Here is a 25,730-nt window from a genome sequence, read left to right as displayed (position 1 = left end):
TTATCAAAAAGAAATGTGAGTAGAGCTACAGTCTTGCATCTCAGATTTTTTTGGGGATAATTATGACTTTTTTAAGCATGATCTAAATCAGGGGTCACCAACCTTTTTGAAACCAAGAGCTAATTCTTGGGTACTGGTTAATGCAAAGGGCTACCAGTTTGATACACACTTAAATACATTGCCAGAAATAGCCAATTTGCTCAATTTATCTTTAACTCTATGTTATTATTAATAATTAACGATATTTATCTTTGTGGAAACACTGATCATCTTAATGATTTCTCACAATAAATATATATTTTTGATAACATGTTTTAAATGGGTTAAAATCCAATCTGCAGTTTGTTATAATATATAACAAATTGGACCAAGCTGTATTTCTATCAAAGACAAATCATTATTTCTTCTAGATTTTCCAGAACAAAAATTTTAAAATAAATTCAAAAGAATTTGAAATAAGATTTAAATTTGAGTCTACAGATTTTCTACATTTGCCAGAATAATTGTTTTGAATTTTAATCAAAAGTTTGAAGAAATATTTCACAAATATTCTTCGTCGAAAAAACAGAAGCTAAACTGAAGAATTAAATTATTTTTTTTTTTATGATTCTTTACAATACAAAAAATTAATTTACTTGAACATTGATTTAAAATGTCAGGAAAGAAGAGGAAGGAATTTAAAAGGTAAAAAGCTATATGTGTTTAAAAATCCTAAAATCATTTTTAAGGTTGTATTTGTTCTCTAAAATTGTCTTTCTGAAAGTTATAAGAAGCAAAGTAAAAAAAGAAATTAATTCATTTAACAAGTGAAACCCAAGTCTTTAAAATATTTTCTTGGATTTTCAAATTCTATTTGAGTTTTGTCTCTCTTAGAATTAAAAATATCGAGCAAAGCGAGACCAGCTTGCTAGTAAATACATAACATTTAAAAAATAGAGACAGCTCACTGGTAAGTGCTGCTATTTGAGCTATTTTTAGAACAGGCCAGCCGTCGACTCATCCGGTCCTTACGGGCGACCTGGTGCCCGCAGGCATGGCGTTGGTGACCCCTGATCTAAATAATGTTGGCCTAATTTAAATATTGAATGAAGTAAACTTATGTGTATTACAGTGCAGTTTTTGTCTTATTTTTGTATTTTATAATGTGGCAGCAAAGATTTTCATCAAGGCTTCTGATGAGTACTGTAATTTACAATAGCACTCACTCAAAACTACTATAATGGGTCACTATGTGGGTTAATATTTAGAGGGATCCAATAACGTTTTAAATATACAATCAAAAGGTTGTATACAGTTTGTTTTATAGACTAACACTATGACGATATTTGAATAATGATTTACTTTCCGGAAATTATTTAACCACATGCGGGCTTGATGCCACTTCGCTGCTATAAACAAGGGACTGTATTAGTGCTTTATCTATATGACTGGCAATATTTAAAAATGGTACTTCTTGCATAAAGCAGATCCCCACTCACACTGTAGTCATTGACTTTGTGTTATTTTTATGACTATTTGTCATTAAATAGAAACATAATTGTCTGAATGAAATTGTGGTAAATGATCACCTTACGCCTCACTCTTAATCTCAACATTAAATTCAGATTGAATCCCAATATAGGGTCTTCTCAAAATAACAATCAGAACATGTACAGTAGAACAGGTCTCGTATACATTTACTGTTAGACAATGCGTGAAAAAGAAAAAAAAAAAGCTTTAAATGGTTTTTAGCATTCAATGCAACAAAGATGAGTGATGTGTTTTCACCCAGGTAGACCTCATAGTTCACGACTGGTGCCATACAGTACATATTTATACCGTAGTAAAGTCAATGTTTTATCTGACAGCCTGAGAGGACCTTAATAAGAGAAATGTTTGTTCAGTATTGAGTACCCTGTACGCAGAATGCTCACTTATGTAGTCAGCTGTGGACATCTGAAAGGGCTGCTAGTTTTATTAGTTGGAATATATCTAAAAATAAAAACGTTTTTTTTTTCCTTTTCTTAAGTGCCAATTTTAGTTTTAAAATACCTTCAGTTAAGAGGAAACAGTGATAATTATATCGTATATTATACATGACTTACATTACAACTGCTTCACAACATTGCTCTATTACTGCAGGGTTTGTAAATTATTAACATTCTACCATGCGGCACATGTCAACTGTATAATAGTACTTTAGCACAAGCTATCAAAATCTGAAATTTGAATATACAATGGTTTACTTATTTTGTCGCAGATGGCTAAGCCAATGCCACAGTTGACGCCTTGAGATCAGGTCTTACTTGCTGGCATTAGGTTATTATTAGAGTTTGATATAACTGACTTTTAGAACCATTGGAAACTCAACCTTTAGCAGCAGTCTAACTTCCACATTTGTCTAGTTGACAGCCTCCTCTTACTTAGTCCTGCTTTTTTACCCACAGTTTGGCCTCTTGCCCACACCTGAAGCTGCTACCGATGTTCAGGGCGGTTTGTCGCTCTGCTGCGATACAAACGGCCGATGTCTCCAGTCCTGCTGCACAGCCTTGTGTGATACTAACCCTCCCAGCACATTGCCTGAAAAACAATGACTCTTCTTTCCCACTGCACTGATTGTGGGGTTTCAGCATTGTAAGAATAACTGTTTTTTCAACGCCATTACTCGCTGCCACCTCAACCCCACTGACCTGATGTCCCTTTTTAGTAACTTGGCTCACGTTGGATCTAATGAGACATGTAGATGCTTTTGTTTAAAGTACAACGATTTCAATTCATATTATAGGTAACTGTGTTTTGAGTCACGATCACTGACCAAATTGAGCTGGTATGTTGAGGTACCACTGTACTCTAATTTCCTGTAAAAGGTTTACCATTCCATTTTTAAGATTTAATTCTGTTTTTACCTGGCATGAATTAGAAATGATAAGGAAAGAACCTTTTAAGAAAATTTCAGAACATAACACAGACGATGTCACAGGAATGACAGGCCAGACAACCAGAGACCTGCAGACTGATGTCCTGGTCTTGGTTCTGGTATCTTGCCATTAGTACAATTAGCAATCAAATTCCAGTGATTTGATAGCTGTAAAACAGACACAGTATGCTCTAATCCAGGGGTCGGGAACCTACGGCTCGCGAGCCAGATGTGGTTCTTTTGATGACCGCATCTGGCTCTCAGATAAATCTTGGCTGACATTGCTTAACACGATAAGTAATGAATAATCCCGCTGCTAATACCAGTGTTAAAAATAACGTTCAAAATATAAAACATTCTCATGCACACTCTTGGTGTGGCGAAATTATTCTCTGCATTTGACCCATCACCCTTGATCACCCACTGAGAGGTGAGGGGAGCAGTGGGCAGCAGCGGTGCCGGGCCCGGGAATAATTTTAGGTGATTCAACCCCCAATTCCAACCCTTGATGCTGAGTGCCAAGCAGGAAAGGAATGAGTCACATTTTTTATAGTCTTTGGCACGACACGGCCGGGGTTTGAACTCACGACCTACGGATCTCATGGCGAACACTCTAACCACTACTGGTTTGAACATCAAATGTCTTGTCCTTTTAGTGCATTCAATTGAACTTGGGTTGAAAAGGATCTGCAGATCACTGTATTCCGTTTTTATTCATTAATACATCCATCCGTTTTCTATCACACCTGTTCTGCCAATCCCAGTTGTACTTTGGAGTACAGGAGTGTCTCATTAATGGTAAGAAGTATTTTATTTATTATTAGTTAGCGTCACCATTCTTTTTAATAACAGTGTTATAACAGTGTTATTAAAAAGAATAAGAGACTTATTATACTCTAAAAATGTCACTCTTATTTAAAAATGTACGCATTGTATTCAGTGTTAAAAAATATTGTATGGCTCTCACGGAAATACATTTTACAATATTTGGCTTTCTTGGCTCTCTCAGCCAAAAAGGTTCCCGACCCCTGCTCTAACCCTATAGAGGTATTTTTTGACTGCATCACATCGAATTTATGAAAATGAAAAATATATATTGTAGTTCTACATAGTTTGTACTTTAATTTGGACCCAATGTGGGTTAAAACCTCTTCCTTTAAAAATAAGCTGCAACATAAAAGAACATTCTTACAGTATAATGCTTGAAACATTTTGCTAAGTTACTGTGACATCACAGTAAGTGTTCTTCAAACACCACCTGGTGAGAGTTAAACAATGAGAAAGGGTTGTCAAAAACACAATACCTGACATTTAAAAGCCTTAATGAGATAGACTGTTTTTTATTCTGAGCTGCTGAGCTCTGAAGATTGATGTGGTCTCACCTTAAAGTTAATAAGAACTCTCAAGTACCGCTTACTGTGAACTGAAACTGTGAGTTTCATGTGGGTTTGTGATAGTACTTCTGGGCTGTGATGGACTATCACCAAGAAAAATGTATGTCAGGGCTTTAATTTAGCTTTTTTTTTTTTTTTTTTTAGGCCAAGCGGTTGAAACATTTTGGTGTTATTGGGACAGTTAAAGCTTATCTGAATCAGCTTATGACATATTCTGTTGGCCAGCTAGTAAAATGAAATGTAGGCAGAAATCACTGCAACTGTGGACTGACATTATACTGGAACTGTTAAACAAAATGTGGAGAAATAATAACAGCACAAAAAAAATGTGTTCTCGCTTCTGCCAGTCAGTGAGGTATTACACAAGCTTCCAAACCCACACCAAACAAGAGTGATGTGTATATACATATAAATATATGACAAATGTTTCGGGATTCCATTTTATCGCGACTTTGACAGCCTAATCAGTTCACACTTAAAAGGTAAATACTGATGTCACCACAAATGCAGGGTTTACGCTTATAGGCCTAATGAAATGAGATGTTCTTATTTAAACGGGGATAGCAGGTCCATTCTGTGTCATACTTGATCATTTCGCGATATTGCCATATTTTTGCTTAGTAGAGAACATAGACGATACAGTTCGCAACTTTTGGTCGCTAATAAAAAAGCCTTGCCTGTACCGGAAGTAGCAGACGATGTGCGCGTGACGTCACTGGTTGTGGAGCTCCTCACATCTAAGTATTGTTTACAATCATTGCCACCAGCAGCGAGAGCGATTCGGACCGAGAAAGCGACAATTTCCCCATTAATTTGAGCGAGGATGAAAGATTCGTGGATGAGGAAAGTAAGAGTGAAGGACTAAGAAAAAAAAAGACTATAGGGCAGTGGGATAGTGTTGTGTCGTTCGCGAACGATTTGTTCGAACGAACAAATCTTTTTAGTGAACGTACTGAACCGAATCACTTCCTGAACTGATTCGTTCCTTTCTCAGTTCAGTTAAGATTCACGGCGACCATGCCGGTATGAGTGGAACTGGCACGAATCACGTGAATCACGTTCGCGAACGTACTGACACAGGGAACAGACTGTGTCGCGACGTGAATCACGTGAATCACGTTCGCAAACGTACTGACGCAGAGAACTGACTGTGTCGCGGAAGAGGACGTCACATTGAGGATTTCATTCAGTCACTGTGTGCATCGTTCATTGGGTGCTGAGGACTTGTGTCGTTCGCCAATTGACACACACCGAGATATGCCGCTGGGAAAGCTGTTATTGACTGACTCATGATTCGCCGACCTGCACACATTTTTTATTCTATTTTTCATATTGTGTTTATTATATACCGCTTTTAGAGTGATCATAATTGTTTAAAAAAAAAAAAAACACATTGGATGTGATATAAAAGGAAGAGTGATTTTTATTACATTTTAATACATGTATGTTTTGTTAGAAACATCACATGTTCAAATAATAAAATGTGATGTGAAAAAAGAAAACTTGTAACACATTTTAGAATAATTTTTTCTCTCTTGTCAAATCCACTATGAATTGTTAAAATAAATGTAATGTAATAATGTAGAAAATAATTGCATTTCAAACACATTTAAGAATATATTTCAATTTTGTCGTCCAGTCAAATGTTAAAATGTAAAAATAATACTACCATTTGTAAATTTGTATGTAATTTTTACCAACTTTAAAAAACTTTTTTTATTTTATTTTGTTTTCAGATCCATTCTAAAATGTCATGGACACTTCATGGAGAGGACACAAAAAAAGAAGAAGGAAATAAAAGAAAACAATATTTGTAGCAAATTTAAAATAAATTGTTATTATCTTGTCAGATTCACACACACCGAGATCTGCCGCTGGGGAAGCTATTACTGACTGACTCATGATTCGCCGACCTGCACACAGAACTCATGCTGCAGAAGTGATTCGATGAACAAATCTTTTGAACGAATCAATTTAAGGAACTGATTCTAGTAATTCAGTACAGTCAAAAGAACTGCCGATCCCATCACTACAGTGGGAGCGATTCAGATGTTATTAGACAAATTTACCAAGATAATTCTGGAAAATCCCTTATCTGCTTATTGTGTTACTAGTGTTTTAGTGAGATTATATGGTCGTACCTGTACAACCCTGAAGGTCGGCCCCGCACCTTCCTTCAGCACCAGTCGACGGGTGGTGGCGATGCCTATCTCTGCCCTTCGCAAGGAACTCTTTTTGAAACAGGATATTTCAAAATGATCATTGCATAATACACAGTACTTTGTGTGTGTGGTCCAATCCAACCGTGTTTGCTTGACACCTCTGTTCCATAGTAAAGCTTGACTGTCATCTTTCGGGAATTTAAACAATGAAACAGCGGCTGTGCTTGTGTTGCTAAAGCCGGCCGCAATACACCGCTTCCCACCTACAGCTTTATTCTTGATGTCTCCATTGTTCATTAAACAAATTGCAAAAGATTCAGCAACACAGTTGTCCAGAATACTGTGGAATTTTGCGATGAAAACAGACGACTTATAACTGGGAACGATGCTGTAACAAAATGTCTTCTACAATCCGTGACATCACGCGCACGCGTCATCATACCGCGACGTTTTCAGCAGGATATTTCGGCGCGAAATTTAAAATTGTAATTTAGTAAACTAAAAAGGCCATATTGGCATGTGTTGCAATGTTAATATTTCATCATTGATATAGAAAATATCAAACTGCGTGGTCGGTAGTAGTGGGTTTCAGTAGGCCTTTAAAGGGGAACTGCACTTTTTGTAACAATTTTGCCAATCGTTTAAAATCATTATGAAAGACATGACAACGGATGGATGTTTTGTAATGCTTTTTTAAATAATAAATATATGTAAATAAAATGGGGGAGCTCCACTATTCCACCCTTAAAATCAGATAAAGAACCATTCAATAAGCGCCAACAAATGCTAACGCAGACAAACTATTTAGAGCGGCCCCACGATCAATCCTGGGTGTGCCTATGTTTACATCATCGAGAGGTCTGCTGCTTCCGTGCGAACATGCTCCCTGTATCGTAAGAAAAAGAAAAGAAAAAAAAGCTAGTGTCGTTATGCGTTTTTGAAATTAGTGAGTTATGTTTGCTTAAAATGATCACAATATGTAAATATCAACTTTTATTATAAATGTGCCCGTAACATTATTACATACAGTATATACTTACATCATGTATATAAAACCTTAATGGAGGTGTTTAGATGTTTTTAGGGGCTCTATAAGCAGAATTGAATGGCTCCCAAAGGCTTGATTGTAAGCGGACTTTTGATCACATTCATTTAATATTTAGAATGCATTAAAAAAAGCCATCCATTGTCATGTCTTTCATCATGATTGTGAACGATAGGCACAATTCCCCAAAAAGTGCAGTTCCCCTTTAATATATTTGATTGTGGCATCGTATTAGCCCATCCATCCATTCATTTTCTACCGCTTATTCCCTTTGGGGTCGCGGGGGGCGCTGGTGCCTAGCTCAGCTACAATCGGGCGGAAGGAAGGCTACACCCTGGACAAGTCGCCACCTCATCGCAGATTGTATTAGCCGCCACGCCTTAAAAAATATGGGTTTTTACTTATAAAAAATTCTAAGTAATATAATGTATTGTAGCGTCCAGAAGAAAACACACAAAGTCTGACACTTTTTTAGCTTTTATTGCCAATTATGTCAACAAAGGTATTTCCTCCGCGCACACACATCTGTCTGTGTTTCATTCATAGACAAACATGTCCTCATTCTCTGGCAACACGGTGCATTCACAGACCATGGGAAACATGAACATCATAAGACACTAACATACTGTATGCTTTTCACTGGCATGTAATTACAGTATAATTAGATTTTTCAAATTTATTTTTTGTGCACTATTGACTAGTGATGCACTGACAATTTGGCCGCCCAAAAAATACTTTAATCACCGAAAAAACGCTGGAGAAACCGAAATGTTGTGATGAGATGAATTGACAATCAATTTATTGACATGAATGGATTAACGTGGACACCAACTTAAACAAGTTGAAAAACGTATTTGGGTGTTACCATTGAGTGGTTAATTATACTGAAAATGTACTGTACTGTGCAATATACTAATAAAAGTTTCAATCAATCAATCAATCAAAACATAAGCTATATGCCAGGGTTGTCTGAAAGGAAGGCAAATGTCCACAATGTGGACTTACTTAAGTATATGCAAAATATTCCCACATACACAGGGATCTCCAAAAAATTCAAGATGACACTGGCGAGTTTTGAAAAGAAGCCTCACAGCAGCGCAAGGCAAACCATTTAAGATGACACGAGTGGGTTTTAAGAAGAGGAAGGCTCACAGCACCGCAGAGCAAGTGTGAAGTCAGACTCTCTGCAACTTGCTTTTCGTCGTAGACATAGAGCGACAGATGTAAAGACTCTCTAAATATGAGTACAGTCTACGAAAACAGCAGAAAAAGGTGCTAGATTTGTTGCAAGTAATTTTTTAAAATAAAAATAGAGTAATTAAAAGGTTTGGAGAAATATCGGGAGCCTTTTTTTCTCAACAAAGTACATCGAACTATAAGCAGCAGCAATTGACAATAGGCCAAACTGTAATATGTAAGAAAAATTGTGTAAAAAAAACATCTATGATTAATAATAACGGATTTGCCTTTTTAAAGAAAATACATGCATCATAGCAAATCATGTAATGACGTACATTGACCACATCCCTGGCCAGGACAGAAACCAACATGCGCAAGTCAGCACAACCGATGACCAGCAGCAACAAAAAGAGAAAAATGGCTGCGGCCAGTAGTAACAACTCCGCAGTGGAAAACATCCAACATATAAATACATCTCACCCTAAATATGTAAAAGCTGGCCTTGCTTTTAATGGCAGCTGGAGGATGTTGTCTGCGACTCTCCTCAGTTAGAAAGTTAGCCCAGTTAGCTAGCTAGCTAATAAAAGAGATGGAATTGTGTGAAAAACAGCTATAACTGTTTTTTTTAGCCAAAGTCCGACAGCTAAACTGTGTCTGTATACCCTGTGTGCATCTTTCATCAAAATGCTCTTTTCTTTTGACAAAGCAGATAGATTTTTCAGTTTGTTTTTATTGTTGCAGTTTTCGGGACCTTTACAAATTGATTCTTTGTTTTTGTTTTTTATCAGTACCTTTGCTGTCCTTAATTTAAATGGACTCAATTTTAAAAGAGCCATTTCTATAAGAGCCTAATCAGTTGTGCATTATAATTATGTTTTTTGATAATGCAGTAATCTTTATCGTAAATTAGCAAATCCCCTAAATCTCAAGGAGAATTAAAAAACTGATGCCTAAGTCAGAGGTTCTGAATAGGTATACCCATCATAATCCAATTAGTCCATTAATTGTTAAGATCGTCGATGACTAGACGATGATCAGAATGGTTGTTAGTTGTTTTTATTAACGTGACGACACTTTGGCTATTGAGCGTGTAATTTGTCTGTGCAAAGCTTTTGTATTACTCTTGTTTGGTCACTTCTACCACCTGACGCACAATGGACTACTGCTGTTACGAGTCAACACATCTGTCATTGATGAGATACCCACGCGTATTGCGTTCCAGTGCCAGAGCATAGCTACTTGTTACTCTTGTTTGGTCACTTCTACCACCTGACGCACAATGGACTACTGCTGTTACGAATCAACACACCTGTCATTGATGAGATACCCACGCGTATTGTGTTCCAGTGCCAGAACGTTGCTACTTGTACACGTACAGTAAGCCTCATTACGTCTCCAGCTTTCCTTGCCTATGTGCTTCCTCACTCTTTGTGTTTTTCCCCCGTCATGCTCATTGTGTCTTGTTTTGTGTCGTCATCCAGCAACCTGTCCTCCTTTCCTGGTGTCCAGCTGTGTCTGATTTCCCCGGATCCCATCTGGACTCTCTGCTGTCTCCCTGGCCCTCAACCTCACTCCTGCCCTCTGACCACGACGCCTCACTCCAGCCTAGTGGTTAGGGTGTCCGCCCTGAGATCGGTAGGTTGTGAGTTCAAACCCCGGCCGGGTCATACCAAATACTATAAAAATGGGACCCATTGCCTCCCTGCTTGGCCCTCAGCATCAAGGGTTGGAATTGGGGGTTAAATCACCATAAATGATTCCCGGGCGCGACACCGCTGCTGCCCACTGCTCCCCTCACTTCCCAGGGAGTGATCAAGGGGATGGGTCAAATGCAGAGGACAAATTTCACCACACCTAGTGTGTGTGTGATAATCATTGGTACTTTAACTTTAACTTAACTTTAACTTTAACTTGACCTCCCGCCTGTCTCTGGACCTCTGAGCCTGCCTTTCCCTACCTGGTCCTCCGCCTCGATTTCAACACGCACCATCAACACGGCCTGGTAACAACCCTCACATACTTGCTACTTATAGTCACCATATTTATTTGGATTAAGTACACACTTCACATACATTTGTTTATTGCAATAAACACGCTGCAGGCTAACGACGTCACTGTCTCTGTGCCGTCTATTTCTCCCACTGTACCGTTACAACTGCAACAGCGTCAACAATGAGGGTTGGTTTGCAAACGATCAGTGGACATATTTTGGATATAATCCAACATTAAGAAAAACAGAATGCATAGTAAAAGAGACAGCCCTAATACATGTAGATACAAACTCTGTAATCTCATAAATTGACTTTGTCTTAAAGGCCTACTGAAACTCGCTACTACCGACCATGCAGTCTGATAGTTTATATATCAATGATGAAATATTAACATTGCAACACATGCCAATACGGCCTTTTTAGTTTACTAAATTGCAATTTTAAATTTACCGCAAGTTTCTTGTTGAAAACGTCGCGGAATGATGACGCGTACGCGTGACGTCACTGACTGTCAGGAAATATTAGCAGCTGCACCATTTACGGCTAAAAAACGTCTGCTTTAACCGCATAATTACACAGTTTTTTGGACATCTTTGTTGCTGAATCTTTTGCAATTTGTTCATTTAATAATGGAGACTATAAAAAACAATGCAGTTGGTGGAAAGCGGTGTATTGCAGCTGTCTTTAGCACCGAGACACAGCCAATGTTTCTTTGTTTGTTGTGAAGCGGAGCAGTCAAGCCAACATGTTTTCTCTATGTCAACCAGCAATTTTTTTGGATGGGGAAATTGTGATATATGTCTTAGCGGAGAAATCATTGGAGTATTCGTCGTCCTGCAGTAGCGGCAGCTGTGAGCTTGGTTCCTTGGCTTCTCTCTGAGACACTTCATGTTCACCGCAGCCATTCAACCTCAAGGCATGTCTTTACAATCTTTTACAATCTTTAAAATCTCACTAAAACACTATTAAAACAATAAGCAGATAAGGAATCTTTCAGAATTATCCTAGTAAATTTGTCTAATTACATCTGAAACGCTCACACTGCCGTCGCTTTTTTATTTTTTATTTTATTTTTTTTCTATTCCTTCACTATCAATACCCTAATTCACAAATCTTTCATCCTCGCTCAAATTAATGGGGATATTGTCGCTTTCTCGGTCCGAATTGCTCTTACTGCTGGTGGCTCCCATTAAAAACAATGGGAGTATGTGTGGAGCTCTGCAACCAGTGACGTCACGCGCACATACTTCCGGTACAGGCAGGGCTTTTCTATTAGCGACCAAAAGTTGCGAACTTTATCGTCGATGTTCTCTACTAAATCCTTTCAGCAAAAATATGGCAATATCGCCAAATGATCAAGTATGACACATAGAATGGACCTGCTATCCCCGTTTGAATAAGAAAATCTCATTTCAGTAGGCCTTTAAACCTTTTGGAGTTTTCGTCGACTACAACTATCACATCAAGTTTGTCCAAAAGACAAAGACGAAAACTAAGATGGCTAGAAATAAAGGTGATGGGACCAAAAGTACAACACAAACATGTCTGACCAAGAAAATAGTTGTTTAAAGTTGTATCAGGAAAAAGAAAAGTCAATTATTATTAAGACTTGTCACATGGCTTACCTGCCATACCACAGGTTCCATGTGGTCAGATGTGGTGGACAAGCAGGCACTCAACACAACAGTGTGAGAAACAGAGGTGAGGACGCTGGCGATGATGGCGTCCCGCATGGAGAATGGCAGCATTGTGTAAACCACGAAAACAATAAATAAGAAGAAGGACACCTGTGGAGAAAGACATAATTTTTGTCAGACTTGAAAAGTGTCTTCTCCAGTCCATTATTTTTCTTTAAACTGCATGTAAAAGTGATGAAAAGTCCAAGATTCTAAAGAATCTGTTATCTGAAGCCCAATTAACATTTACTTAGTTAAGACCAACACATCGTCATGGAAAAGAAGCAAATCCTCGGGTCAAGACAGTAGAGATTCGGAGGAGTCTGATTTGACTATCGACCCACCCAGTCAAATTGTCTGCCATCAAACCCCTATTCCTCTGTGGGAGGAAGGGAAGTTAAATACCTACTGTGGCCCCCCGCGTACAGTAGGTGTGTTGGGAAGATGGATCGATTGCATTTATGTCTTATTTAAATATCAACCGTACAATTATTTTTTGAAAAAAAATTATTGTATGGTTGAAGAATACAATTCTTCTTGTGATTATGGTATGAATAGGACTTACAGTAAGTGCAACGGTGGTCTAGTGCAGTGGTTTTCAAATGGGGGTACGCGTACCCCTGGGGGTACTTTAAGGTATACCAAGGGGTACGTGATTTTATTTTTTAAATATTCTAAAAATATCAACAATTCAAAAATCCTTTATAAATATATTTATTGAATAATATGAAACAAAATATGAATGTAAGTTCATAAACTGTGAAAAAAAAATACAGCAATGCAATATTCAGTGTTGACAGCTAGATTTTTTGTGGACATGTTCCATAAATATTGATGTTAAAGATTTCTTTTTTTGTGAAGAAATGTTTAGAATTAAGTTCATGAATCCAGATGATCTCTATTACAATCCCCAAAGAGGGCACTTTAATCTTGATGATTACTTCTATGTGTAGAAATCTTTATTTATAACTGAATCACTTGTTTATTTTTTTAACAAGTTTTTAGTTATTTTTAAACCTTTTTTTTCCAAATAGTTCAATAAAGACCATTACAAATGAGCAATATTTTGCACTGTTATACAATTTAATAAATCAGAAACTGATGACATAGTGCTGTATTTTACTTCCGTATCTCTTTTTTTCAACCAAAAATGCTTTTCCCTGATTAGGGGGTACTTGAATTAAAAAAATTTTCACAGGGGGTACATCACTAAAAAAGGTTGAGAACCACTGGTCTAGTGCAGTGGTTCTCAAATGGGGGTACGCGTACCCCTGGGGGTACTTGAAGGTATGCCAAGGGGTACGTGAGATTTTTTTTAAATATTCTAAAAATAGCAACAATTCAAAAATCCTTTATAAATATATTTTTTGAACAATACTTGAACAAAATATGAATGTAAGTTCATAAACTGTAAAAAGAAATACAACAATGCAATATTCTGTGTGGAGTTTGCATGTTCTCCCCGTGAATGTGTGGGTTCCCTCCGGGTACTCCGGCTTCCTCCCACTTCCAAAGACATGCACCTGGGGATAGGTTGATTGGCAACACTAAATTGGCCCTAGTGTGTGAATGTGAGTGTGAATGTTGTCTGTCTATCTGTGTTGGCCCTGCGATGAGGTGGCGACTTGTCCAGGGTTTACCCTGCCTTCCGCCCGATTGTAGCTGAGATAGGCGCCAGCGCCCCCCGCGACCCCGAAAGGGAATAAGCGGTAGGAAAAAAAAAAAATGGAATATTCAGTGTTGACAGCTAGATTTTTTTGTGGACATGTTCCATAAATATTGATGTTAAAGATTTCTTTTTTGTGAATAAATGTTTAGAATTAAGTTCATGAATCTAGATGGATCTCAATTACAATCCCCAAAGAGGGCACTTTAAGTACCCGGGCGGTATAGCTCTGGTGGCCGTGCCAGCAACTTGAGGGTTCCAGGTTCGATCCCTGCTTCTGCCATCCTAGTTAATGCTGTTGTGTGCTTAGGTAAGACACTTTACCCACCTGCTCCCAGTGCCACCCACAGTGGTTAAAATGTAACTTAGATAATGGGGGGTTGGCCACATATGCGGTCCTCTCCAAGGTTTCTCATAGTCACTGTCACCGACGTCCCACTGCGGTGCGTTTTTCCTTGCCTTTATGTGGGCTCTGTACCGAGGATGTTGTTGTGACTTGTGCAGTCCTTTGAGACACTTGTGATTTAGGGTTATATAAATAAACATCGATAGATTGATTTCACAACGTAAGGTGCTTTGAGTCACTAGAGAAAAGCGCTATGTAAATATAATTCAATTCACTTCACTCCTTCTATGTGTATAAATCTGTATTTATAATTGAATCACTTGTTTATTTTTTAAAAGGTTTTTAGTTATTCTTATATCTTATTTTCCAAATAGTTCAAGAAAGACCACTACAAATGAGCAATATTTGACATAGTGCTGTATTTTACTTCTTTATCAGTTTTTGTCAACCAAAAATGCTTTGCTCTGATTAGGGGGTACTTGAGTTAAAAAAAAAAAAATGTTCACAGGGGGTACATCACTGAAAAAAGGTTGAGAACCACTGGTCTAGTGGATGTGTAAAGTTAATTTTTCTGAGCATTTTGGCATCTTTTAAGCATTTTCCAAGCATTTTTTCAGGCCCGGAGTGAAATAGCGGACACCAAAATTTTATAAGGAACACCAAAATTTTATAAGGGACACCAACATTATTCCGGCCGCCAGCGAGATGTCTCTTATTTCAAAGTCTGGGTGTTGGCAACCCTGTTAATATCGCTAAAATTTGTCCCATTTTTTCACCATCGACGCTGAGATCATTACTCATGTTCGTCATGTCTAGTCCCGATTACTGTAACATATAATCTTCGAGTCTCCCTACGTCTAGCATTAAAAGATTACAGTTGGTACAAAATGTGGCTGATAGACTTTTGACAAGAACAAGAACGTTTGATTATATCACGCCTATACTGGCTCACCTGTTCACTTGAGATGGGCATTTAAGGTTTTACTACTTACGTAAAAAATACTGAACGGTCCATCTTCATCCTTCTTCATTCTTGCTTATTGTATTGTACCATATGTCCCGGCCAGAAAGTTGAGTTCTCAGAACTCGGGCTTATTAGTGAATCCCATAGCTCTATAGCGGGCTATAGAGCGTTTTTTTATTCGGGTTCCAGTACTCTGGAATACCCTACCAGTAACAGTTAGAGAGGCTACCTCAGTAGAAACGTTTAAATTCAATCGAAAAACAAATTTTTATACTCTTGTCTTTAAATAGACCCCCTTTTTAGACCAGTTGATCTGCCGTCTCTTTTCTTTTCTGCTCTGCCCCCCTCTGCTGCGTGGAGAAATTATCAGGTGACTAAAGAAGAACCGCTAGCTGTTCAAATTCGGAACTAGGGGTTGACCACTCCTCTGTGCATCAGTTGGGGACGTCTCGGTGCTGCTAACTTGTCTCCATTCAAGATGATCCCCTGCTGTCCCCACTATGGGCTGGACTCTCACATTATTAACAGTATCAACTCAACATCCATTGCACCGGTCATCCGGGGGGGGTGCCTACATCTGCGGTACCCTCCAAGGTTTCTCGTTGTTCCCATTGGGTTGAGTTTTTTATTGCCCCGATGTGGTATCTGAGCCGAGGATGTCGCTGTGGCTTGTGCAGCCCTTTGAGACACTTGTGATTAAGGGCTACATAAATACACTCTAATTGATTGATTGATTGATTGATTGATTGATTGATTGATTGATTGATTGATTGATTGATTGATTGATTGGTGATGGGATGTTTTTTTATAATGTTCATAAAGTCCAAAGAGCAGGTTGTGTCATGTGTGATCATTTTTGTTGAATTTTTGCACTGGTTGATTTACTTTTTTCTGCACCGTGACTAGGGAAGGTTGTTTGGATTGGGTCAAATTAGTACATGCCTTAGGTCCTTTCCTTGAAAGAACAATCAAGCCACAAGGTAGCCGATATGGATACACCGCTCCTGATCCAATTGTCAATTGAACTTGCGCTGTCTTGCAGACAAAACTGAAGATGCCGGCGGGCCACATTTGGCTCATTGTTTGGACTCCCCTGCTCTATACTTTCAAGCTCCTGCAGCGACACAACAGTGATAATTATTAAAGGAATGTTGGCCATAGGTTGCCAACTGTGAGGCAGTAATGGTTATGGATAGTGGTTCCATAATTGGTTTTTTTAACTCCATGTATACATAGGGGTTTGTTCAGCAAGGTGAATCTTAGGCAGTAGCAATAGTATCGTGATACCAGATTTCCCTCAAGACAGATATTCTTTCACTGAGCCTTCAGCACAGTGTAATTCAAAAATCAGTCATTGATGTTGCATGAAAAAAAAAGCGTTACACAAACATATTAGGGCCTTTAAGCATATTTTAATGGGCAGTACAAGTTCACCTATAGCAACACCAGTAGCACTGCTGGCTTATCTAACCTCCCTTAACTGCATGTGTCCAAGAAGGGGCCGGTCTGCACTCCTGCCTTAAACTTGGCACCTCTAATGAAGCATGGAGAGTACTTGGTTTTTTTACACCAATTTTGAATACAGACACATACATTACACATTGTGCAGGGCGGAGGGCAGCTCATCTGCTGGCGGACATGGAGAGAAAGAGGTCAGTGTTCTTCTCTCATGCTGCAGCCAGTTGCCAGTTAACCTTTCTGTGGTTAATTTCGAGGCCAGTGGAGGCAAGGTTTGTGTAAAAGCGACAGCTAGATGGAACGACTGAGGGAAACCAAAGAGTAGAGACAAACATCTTCCTTGTCATAGATTCAAGCACAAATAATCACTTTCTAGTTTCTGGGAATAGAGAGCTTCATTTGGGTCACAGTAAAAATGTATTCCTGTATGCTCACCAAAAATTAATATAGATTTCACAGATATTTTGTGTGGAAATTGATACCTTGCGCACCACTATCTTTGTTTTGTGTTTCTCGTAAAAAAGGCCATATGGGTCCAAAAAACTTAAATTGCAATGCTTTTTGTCTGGTCCCTCAATTTTTTTTAAAATAGCTAGTTCTTGTAGTTGCTGATGAGGATGTTTGAGATCGGCACTCTTCCAAAAACACAAAAACATAAACATAATAAAAACAAATTTAGGAGCAAAGCAAAGTGAAACACACCAGAAATGCAAACGTGTGTAGAACTTGCAACACAAAGTGCTTTTCACCAGTTCAGAAGAAAATCATATTTGACAATAATAAGACGAGGCATGAAACTGAGGGTTGAGAAAAACGCCACCTTTGAACATATATATATATATATATATATATATATATACATACATACATACATACATACATGTATATATATATATATATATATATATATATATATATATATATATATATATATATATATATATATATATATATATATATATATATATATATATATATATACATATATATTCATTCATTATGAGTCTACTGAAAATGGGACCAAATCTGATGGGTCAAAAGTATACATACAGCAATGTTAATATTTTGGTTACATGTCCCTTGGCAAGTTTCACTGCAATAAAGCGCTTTTGGTCGCCATCCACAAGCTTCTGGTTAAATTTTTGACCACTCCTCTTGACAAAATTGGTGCAGTTCAGCTAAATTTGTTGGTTTTCTGACATGGACTTGTTTCTTCAGCATTGTCCACAAAGGTTAAAGTCAGGATTTGGGGAAGGCCATTCTAAAACCTTAATTCTAGCCTTATTTAGCCATTCCTTTACCACTTTTGACATGTGTTAGGGGTCATTGTCTTGTTGGAACACCCAACTGCGCCAAAGACCCAACCTCCGGGCTGATGATTTTACGTTGTCCTGAAGAATTTGGAGGCAACCCTCCTTTTTTATTGTTCCATTTGAAGTGTATGTCAACTTTTGATCGCGACTGAAACAACAAATTAGAAATAAAATAAATTAAAAGGAATAATTGTATGAATAAAATAAAAAAATTAAAAAAAATAATAAGGAACCTTAGAAGAGTTTAAGATTATCAATTAAAAAGTCTGATGAAAAAGGTATACGTTTAAACTTTTTTTCATATCAATTGATTTGGTAAAAGCAGGTTGGATAGATAAGTAGGCGCAAGGCCATTAAGACATTAACAATCTAATATCACTTTAAAATCAACCCTGAAGCGGCTGTAGTGCCAATGCAGACATTTTAAAATCGGTGTAATGTATTAACCCCATCTGATTCTCGTCAACACGTACTTATGAGTTTTGTAATAATGGTACAATTATTATATTCATTTTGGGAAGACCAGAGCGCAAGGTTTTACACGAGTCCAAAACAGGGATTCCCACATTTCCCAAATTTGTTGTCTCCAAAGGCCAAAGTGAAAATGTTCCAACATTTTGCAAAAATAGCGATTATAAGCTTAAAAACCCATCCATCCATTTGCTACCACTTGTCCCTGTTTGAGGTTGAGGGGGGTACTGGAGCCTATCTCCAGCTGCATTGAGGCGGAAGGCGGTCGTACACCCTGGACAAGTCGCCATCTCATCACAGGGCCAACACGGATAGACAGACAACACTCACATTCACACACTAGGGCCAATTTAGTGTTGCCAATCAACCTTTCCCCAGGTGCATGTCTTTGGAGCGGGGAGGAAGCCAGAGTACCCATAGGGAACCCACACAGTCATGGGAGAACATGCAAACTCCACACAGAAAGCCCAAATGTAAAAAACAAAGTTATACAAATTAGTGCAAATAACATGCAGGGAATGGAACTACCGCTAGATAGCCTTGCTGACATGGCATCAAAGATTATATTTGGGAAGCCACTCGTTAGTGGGCCAAATTGGGCCCACAGGTCCCACTTTGGACAGCCCAGGCAAAAAAATGACTCAAAATAAAAGTGTGCATTAGCACTTAGGTGATGGCCTGAGAGAGAAATGGGCAGACTCTGGCTATGTTATTAACATGATTAAAACCTATGTGTTATGTTCTATTTAAAGCGTGAACCCCATGTTAGGAACTCGCATGGCTGCCGTTTTGCAGGAACCAGTAGAGCGAAGAGAAGGTATGAAGAGTTTTAATCTCATGTAACTATACTTGCCAACCCTCCCGGATTTTCCGGGACACTCCCGAAATTCAGCGTCTCTCCCGAAAACCTCCCGGGACAGATTTTCCCCTCAAAAATCTTCCGCAATTCAGGCGGTGCTGGAGGCCACGCCCCCTCCAGCTCCATGCGGACCCGAGTGACGTGTCGACAGCCTGTTTTCACGTCTGCTTTCCCAAAATATCAACAGAGTGCCTGCCCAATGACGTTATAACTGTAGAATGATCGAGGGCGAGTTTTTTGTTTCTTATGTGGGTTTATTGTTAGGCAGTCTCATTAACGTCCCAGCGTGGCAACAACACACAACAGCAGTCACGTTTTCGGCTACCGTAAAGCAGTTCGTCTGCCGTAAACAGCCATGTTGTAAACAGGACAATAATGCCATCTACTGTGCATGCATATGTGACAATAACATCTACAGCTTTTAGAGCAGTGGTTCTCAACCTTTTTTCAGAGATGTACCCCCTGTGAACATTTTTTTAATTGTAGTACCCCCTGTGAACATTTTTTTAATTGTAGTACCCCCTAATCAGAGCAAAGCATTTTTGGTTGAAAAAAAACAGATAAAGAAGTAAAATACAGCACTATGTCATCAGTTTCTGAATTATTAAATAGTATAACAACGCAAAATATTGATCATTTGTAGTGGTCTTTCTTGAACTATTTGGAAAAAGAGATATAAAAAATGAATAAAAACTCGTTGAAAAATAAACAAGTGATTCAATTATACATAAAGATTTCTACACATACTGCGATGAGGTGGCAGTATCCTACCGCTTAATCCAAAGGGATTAAGCGGTAGGAAATGAATGGATGGATAGCTGTAAATATACTCCTCCCCTATTAACCACGCCCCCAACCACGCCCAACCCCAGACCACGCCCCAACTCCCACCTCCCGAAATCGGAGGTCTCAAGGTTGGCAAGTATGCATGTAACCGAAAATGAAGCACTCTTGCAAAAAAAAGTTACAAAGATAGAGTGTGATCTTCTAGCACTGAGGAGTGCTCGAGTGAAAACATAAATAGACATATGCTGATTGCCAGCTGGTGTGGACTGGCTGCCAATCTACAGCAGGTGAGGAGAAAACAGTGCTCCGTGGAACATAAAGGAAATTTAATGAAATAAGAGCACTGACGGGAAGTAAATACAAAAAGGAAAACCAACAGAAATGAAGTGACCGATTGTCACACCCCAGACACATAGGCGGCAGGCGGAGAGCGCCTAAACAGAGTTTTTCAATGTCCAACAAAATCAGAATTACAAACTTAAAGGCCTACTGAAATGAGATTTTTTTATTTAAACGGGGATAACAGGTCCATTTTATGTGTCATACTTGATCATTTCGCGATATTGCCATATTTTTGCTGAAAGGATTTAGTAGAGAACATCCACGATAAAGTTGGCAACTTCTGGTGCTGATAAAAAAGCCTTACCTTTATCGGAAGTCGCAGACAATGACGTCACAAGGGTGAGGGCTCCTCGCGTCCTCACATTGTTTATAATGGGAGCCTCCAGCAGCAAGAGCTATTCGAACTGAGAAAACGACAATTTCCCCTATAATTTGAGCGAAGATGAAAGATTTGTGGATCATGATATTGAGAGCGAAGGACTAGAAAAAATTCAGATTCAGATGTTTTTAGACACATTTACTAGGATAATTCTGGGAAATCTCTTATCTTTCTATTGTGTTGCTAGTGTTTTAGTGAGATTAAATAGTACCTGATAGTGGGAGGGGTGTGTCCATGGGTGTCTTGAGGCCAGTGTCTGAGGGAAGTCACGGCAGATACAAGGACGGCGCAAACTCCACAGATCTCGGGTAAGAGGCGACTTTTTAACACAATTTTCTCACTGAAACCTGCCGGTTGACAAGTGGTCGGGAACCATGTTCGCTTGACCGCTCTGATCCATAGTAAAGCTTCACCTCCAGGAATTTTAAACAAGGAATCACCGTGTGTTTGTGTGGCTAAAGGCTAAAGTTTCCCAACTCCATCTTTCTACTTTGACTTCTCCATTATTAATTTAACAAATTTCAAAAGATTCAGCAACACAGATGTCCAGAATACTGTTTAATTGCGCGATGAAAAGAGACATCTTTTAGCCCCAAATGGTGCTGCGCTAGTATTTCCTGACAGTCCGTGACGTCACGCGCACGCGTCATCATTCCGCAACGTTTTCAACAAGAAACTCCGCGGGAAATTTGAAATGGCAATTTAGTAAACTAAACCGGCCGTATTGGCATGTGTTGCAATGTTAATATTTCATCATTGATATATAAACTATCAGACTGTGTGGTCGGTAGTAGTGGGTTTCAGTAGGCCTTGAAGCATCTAAGCAAACTGAGGGAGATGGTACAGGAACACAAGTATCTCAGACTGAGAAAAAATAGGCTAAGCAAACTAAAAGAGACGTCCGACTAGAGGCAGCGTGATACGACACCTGAGCAAAGGGAGATGCGAATCTAATAAAGAAAAATAGTAAAGATTAACGACAAAAAGCTGTAGTCCAAACAGCTTGGGGAGATGCGACATCCGCGAGCAGCATGAATGACACTCTAGAAAGAACGAGCCTCTCCCAGCTGCAAGCAATTGGCTTAAGAGGCTGATGGTGACAATAACAGAACATACTGTTTGTCAGACTATGTGTTGTACCAGTTGATGCCTTAATACAGGGGCGTCAAACTCCATTTCATCGTGGGCCACATCGCAGATACCAAAGCCCATGGAGGGCCGCTTCATGATATTATTACACAGTTTCCATTTTTTAAATTATTATCGGTGTTTATTACAAACTAACAGAAAACCTGCTTGGAATCAAAAGTCAAAGTGACGACTTAATTTCAGCTAATGTAGAGTTTTCATAAGAAAAACGGTTTGAATGACACAAAGGCAATACATACAGCAGGAACGGGATTGTGAAGGCATTATTTGGTTTACCTGACACATGAAACGTGACGAATTGTGGGAGTGCACGATCCACTTTAGCCGCCATTCCAAAAGAGTGGAGCTTTCCCTCGTTTTCAGCAAACTGCATTGCAAAATGATTAACCCCCCTCTTCCTCCCATGTGAGATCCACCCAGGAATAGGGCCGTATAAATCCCTTTCAACCTGTAGCTTGTTGCATCAAATAATATTGAGTTAATTTGCATTCCTTCATGCTTTTGTTTCTGTCAAAATATAGATATATTAATCAATTAGAATGAAATAAAGATGATTCACATTCTTTCCATCCATAACCCTCCAAATAGCTGCAAGCAGTATTATTTGCAAAAAAGGTAACTGATGTTCTTCTTTTTAAATGGGTTGTACTTGTATAGCGCTTTTCTACCTTCAAGGTACTCAAAGCGCTTTGACACTACTTCCACATTCACCCATTCACACACACATCCACACACTGATGGAGGGAGCTGCCATGCAAGGCGCTAACCAGCATCCATCAGGAGCAAGGGTGAAGTGTCTTGCTCAAGGATATAACGGACGTGACGAGGTTGGTACTAGGTGGGGATTGAACCAGGGACCCTCGGGTTGCGCACGTCCACTCTCCCACTGCGCCACAAAACCCACAAAAATATATTTCTTCTTCCTTCTTTCTTAGTTTATTTCGAACATAAACATGAACACATTTAAAAAATAATACATCAAACAATCCCACATCATTTCACTTCACATCATGTCTGAAAATTTGTTTTTATTATTATTTGTTTTAGGTATTTGATATAATCAGCAGTTGATAAAGTCCACTCATTTACCAACCGGTGTCAAACTCAAGGTGTGGGGGATGAATCTGGAACACTATGTGATTTCAGTTCATTTGTAGCCACTGCTGCCCTGGGGTAGACTGGCGGAAACGTGGGCGCCAATTTGTGCCCACGCCCTCTCCGACCACTACACATTACAGTAGTCCCCTGGACTACTGTAATGCACTTTTTGCTGGTATTAGCCAGCATAAAGTGGTCTGAGGTCTGAGAGCCAGCTCCAGCTCCAGATCGTGGTGCCCAAAATGAGACTTAAAACTAGGGGACACAGGGCCTTCTCTGTGGTCGGCCCTAAGCTCTGGAACACTCTGCCCCTCCATGTTCGAACTGCTCCCACAGTGGAGTGTTTTAAGTCTCGTCTGTAACGTTCAGGGCGTATTGTGATGCGGGGTTCGTTCTCCCAAGATGCAGACGAACTTCAGACACAGCAAGCAGGTAGGAAATTATTTGCTTTAGCAAAAAATTAGGCGGGAATAAATAAAAGCCTGCTCATAGCACGGAAGGCAAAAGCTGAGGGGACTAGCATGGGAGCTAGCAAACAAAAAGAGTGTTACACTTTTGAGGTCTTGCTCCTCCGGGTTTTCCGGACCGCCAATGACGGACATGACAGCCGTGTTCATCTTTGTGTACAATGATTTATTTTTCAATAATTTGTGCTTTTCAGCCATGTTAAAATTTCTCACTCGTTCTCCACCATCAACAACCTCCTCTCCTTCCCGACTGCTGCCTTTAACAGAGCGACAGGTGATCAAACAAACACTCACAGCTGTGTCATCTACGCACCTGTCACTAATCCCACAGCCGATCCGGACACACCCCGCTTCGCTGCAGGTATGCAGGTCACGCCCCCCACATACACCTTTCCTACTTCCAGCTCCCAGACCGTAGTCGACGAGCGCAGGGGAGACATTCCTCCAGGGCCGATGTACTTCGGGGGTAACACCCTTCACTTTACAGTGGGTCTTTACAGCTCCGAAATTGAGGGTGAAAGTTGAGGCCGGCGGTTTCTAGCAATGTTGTGACTTTATTGGTGACTTGCACACATACATCCACCAAGCTACTAGCACCTGCAGGCATGCATTGTTACAGCTCCCTCACATCTCTCGCCCACTCACTCACTGACGTCATTCACCTCACATGCTGTCATATCTTAAAGGCCTATTGAAATTAGATTTTCTTATTTAAATGGGAATAGCAGGTCCATTCTATGTGTCATACTTGATCATTTTGCGATATTGCCATATTTTTGCTGAAAGGATTCAGTAGAGAACATCCACGATAAAGTTCGCAACTTTCGGTGCTAAGAGAAAAGCCCTGCCTCTACCGGAAGTCGCAGACGATGACGTCGCAAGTGTGGGGGCTCCTCACATCCTCACATTGTTTATAATGGGAGCCTCCAACAAAAAATGCTATCCGGACCGAGAAAACGAAAATGTCCCCATTAATTTGAGCGAAGATGAAAGATTTGTGTTTGACGATATTGAAGGCGACGGTCTAGAAAAAAATAAATAAATAAAAAAGTTTTAAAAATCTAAAACGCGATTGCATTGGGACGGATTCCAATATTTTTAGACACATTTACTAGGATAATTCTGGGAAATCCCTTATCTTTCTATTGTGTTGCTAGTGTTTTAGTGAGTTAGATAATACCTGATAGTCGGAGGTGTATGTCCACGGGTGTCTTGACGCGCAGTGTCTCAGAGGAGTCGACGGCAGCTATGGACGGGGCAAGCTCAGCTTTTCTCCGGTAAAAAGCAACTTTTTAACCACAATTTTCTCACCGAAACCTGCTAGTTGACATTCCGTCGTGTTTCATGTTTGCTTGACCGCGCTCTGATCCATAGTAAATTTTCACCTCCAGGAATTTTAAACAAGGAATCACCGTGTGTTTGTGTGGCTAAAGGCTAAAGCTTCTCAACTCCATCTTTCTACTGTGACTTCTCCAATATTAATTGAAAAAATTGCAAAAGATTCAGCAACACAGTTCTCCAAAATACTGTGTAATCATTTAGCTGTGTGTTTGCGTAGCGCTCATACTTCCTAAGAACCCGTGACGTCTTGCGTACACGTCATCATTACACGACGTTTTTAAGACAAAACTCCCGGGAAATTTAAAATTGCAATTCAGTAAACTAAAAAGGCCGTATTGGCATGTGTTGCAATGTTAAAATTTCATCATTGATATATAAACTATCAGACTGCGTGGTGGGTAGTAGTGGGTTTCAGTAGGCCTTTAAAGGGCTACACACACACATACGCCACTCTCGTAACAGGAGCTTAGCGTGGAAGGGAATATACCAAAACAGGAAATAAACCGTCGTTAGCTGTTGCTTGTAGAAAAGTAGGAAGCCGAACTGACTAATCGGCAAAGTTGGGATGAAATATCAATCAATCAATCAATGTTTACTTATATAGCCCTAAATCACTAGTGTCTCAAAGGGCTGCACAAACCACAACACAAACCACTACGACATCCTCGGTAGGCCCACATAAGGGCAAGGAAAAATTCACACCCAGTGGGACGTCGGTGACAATGATAACTATGAGAACCTTGGCGAG

General features: G+C 39.4%; 1 protein-coding gene across 2 annotated transcripts in view; it reads right to left on the bottom strand.

Moving 5' to 3' along the window:
• adcy2a (adenylate cyclase 2a) overlaps positions 1-25,730 on the bottom strand; it is a 133,835-nt gene that overhangs the window by 68,260 nt on the left and 39,845 nt on the right. For both annotated transcript variants that reach the window (XM_061916201.1, XM_061916200.1), the window contains exon 3: positions 12,293-12,454. In XM_061916201.1, the coding sequence (XP_061772185.1) occupies positions 12,293-12,454 (162 nt within the window). The remainder of the gene's footprint in view (positions 1-12,292; positions 12,455-25,730) is intronic.

The sequence above is a fragment of the Nerophis ophidion genome, linkage group LG11, assembly GCF_033978795.1.
Source record: "Nerophis ophidion isolate RoL-2023_Sa linkage group LG11, RoL_Noph_v1.0, whole genome shotgun sequence".
Taxonomy (NCBI): domain Eukaryota; kingdom Metazoa; phylum Chordata; class Actinopteri; order Syngnathiformes; family Syngnathidae; genus Nerophis; species Nerophis ophidion.
The sequence above is the reverse complement of the archived record's forward strand: the minus strand, read 5'-3'. Positions and strand labels throughout refer to the sequence as shown.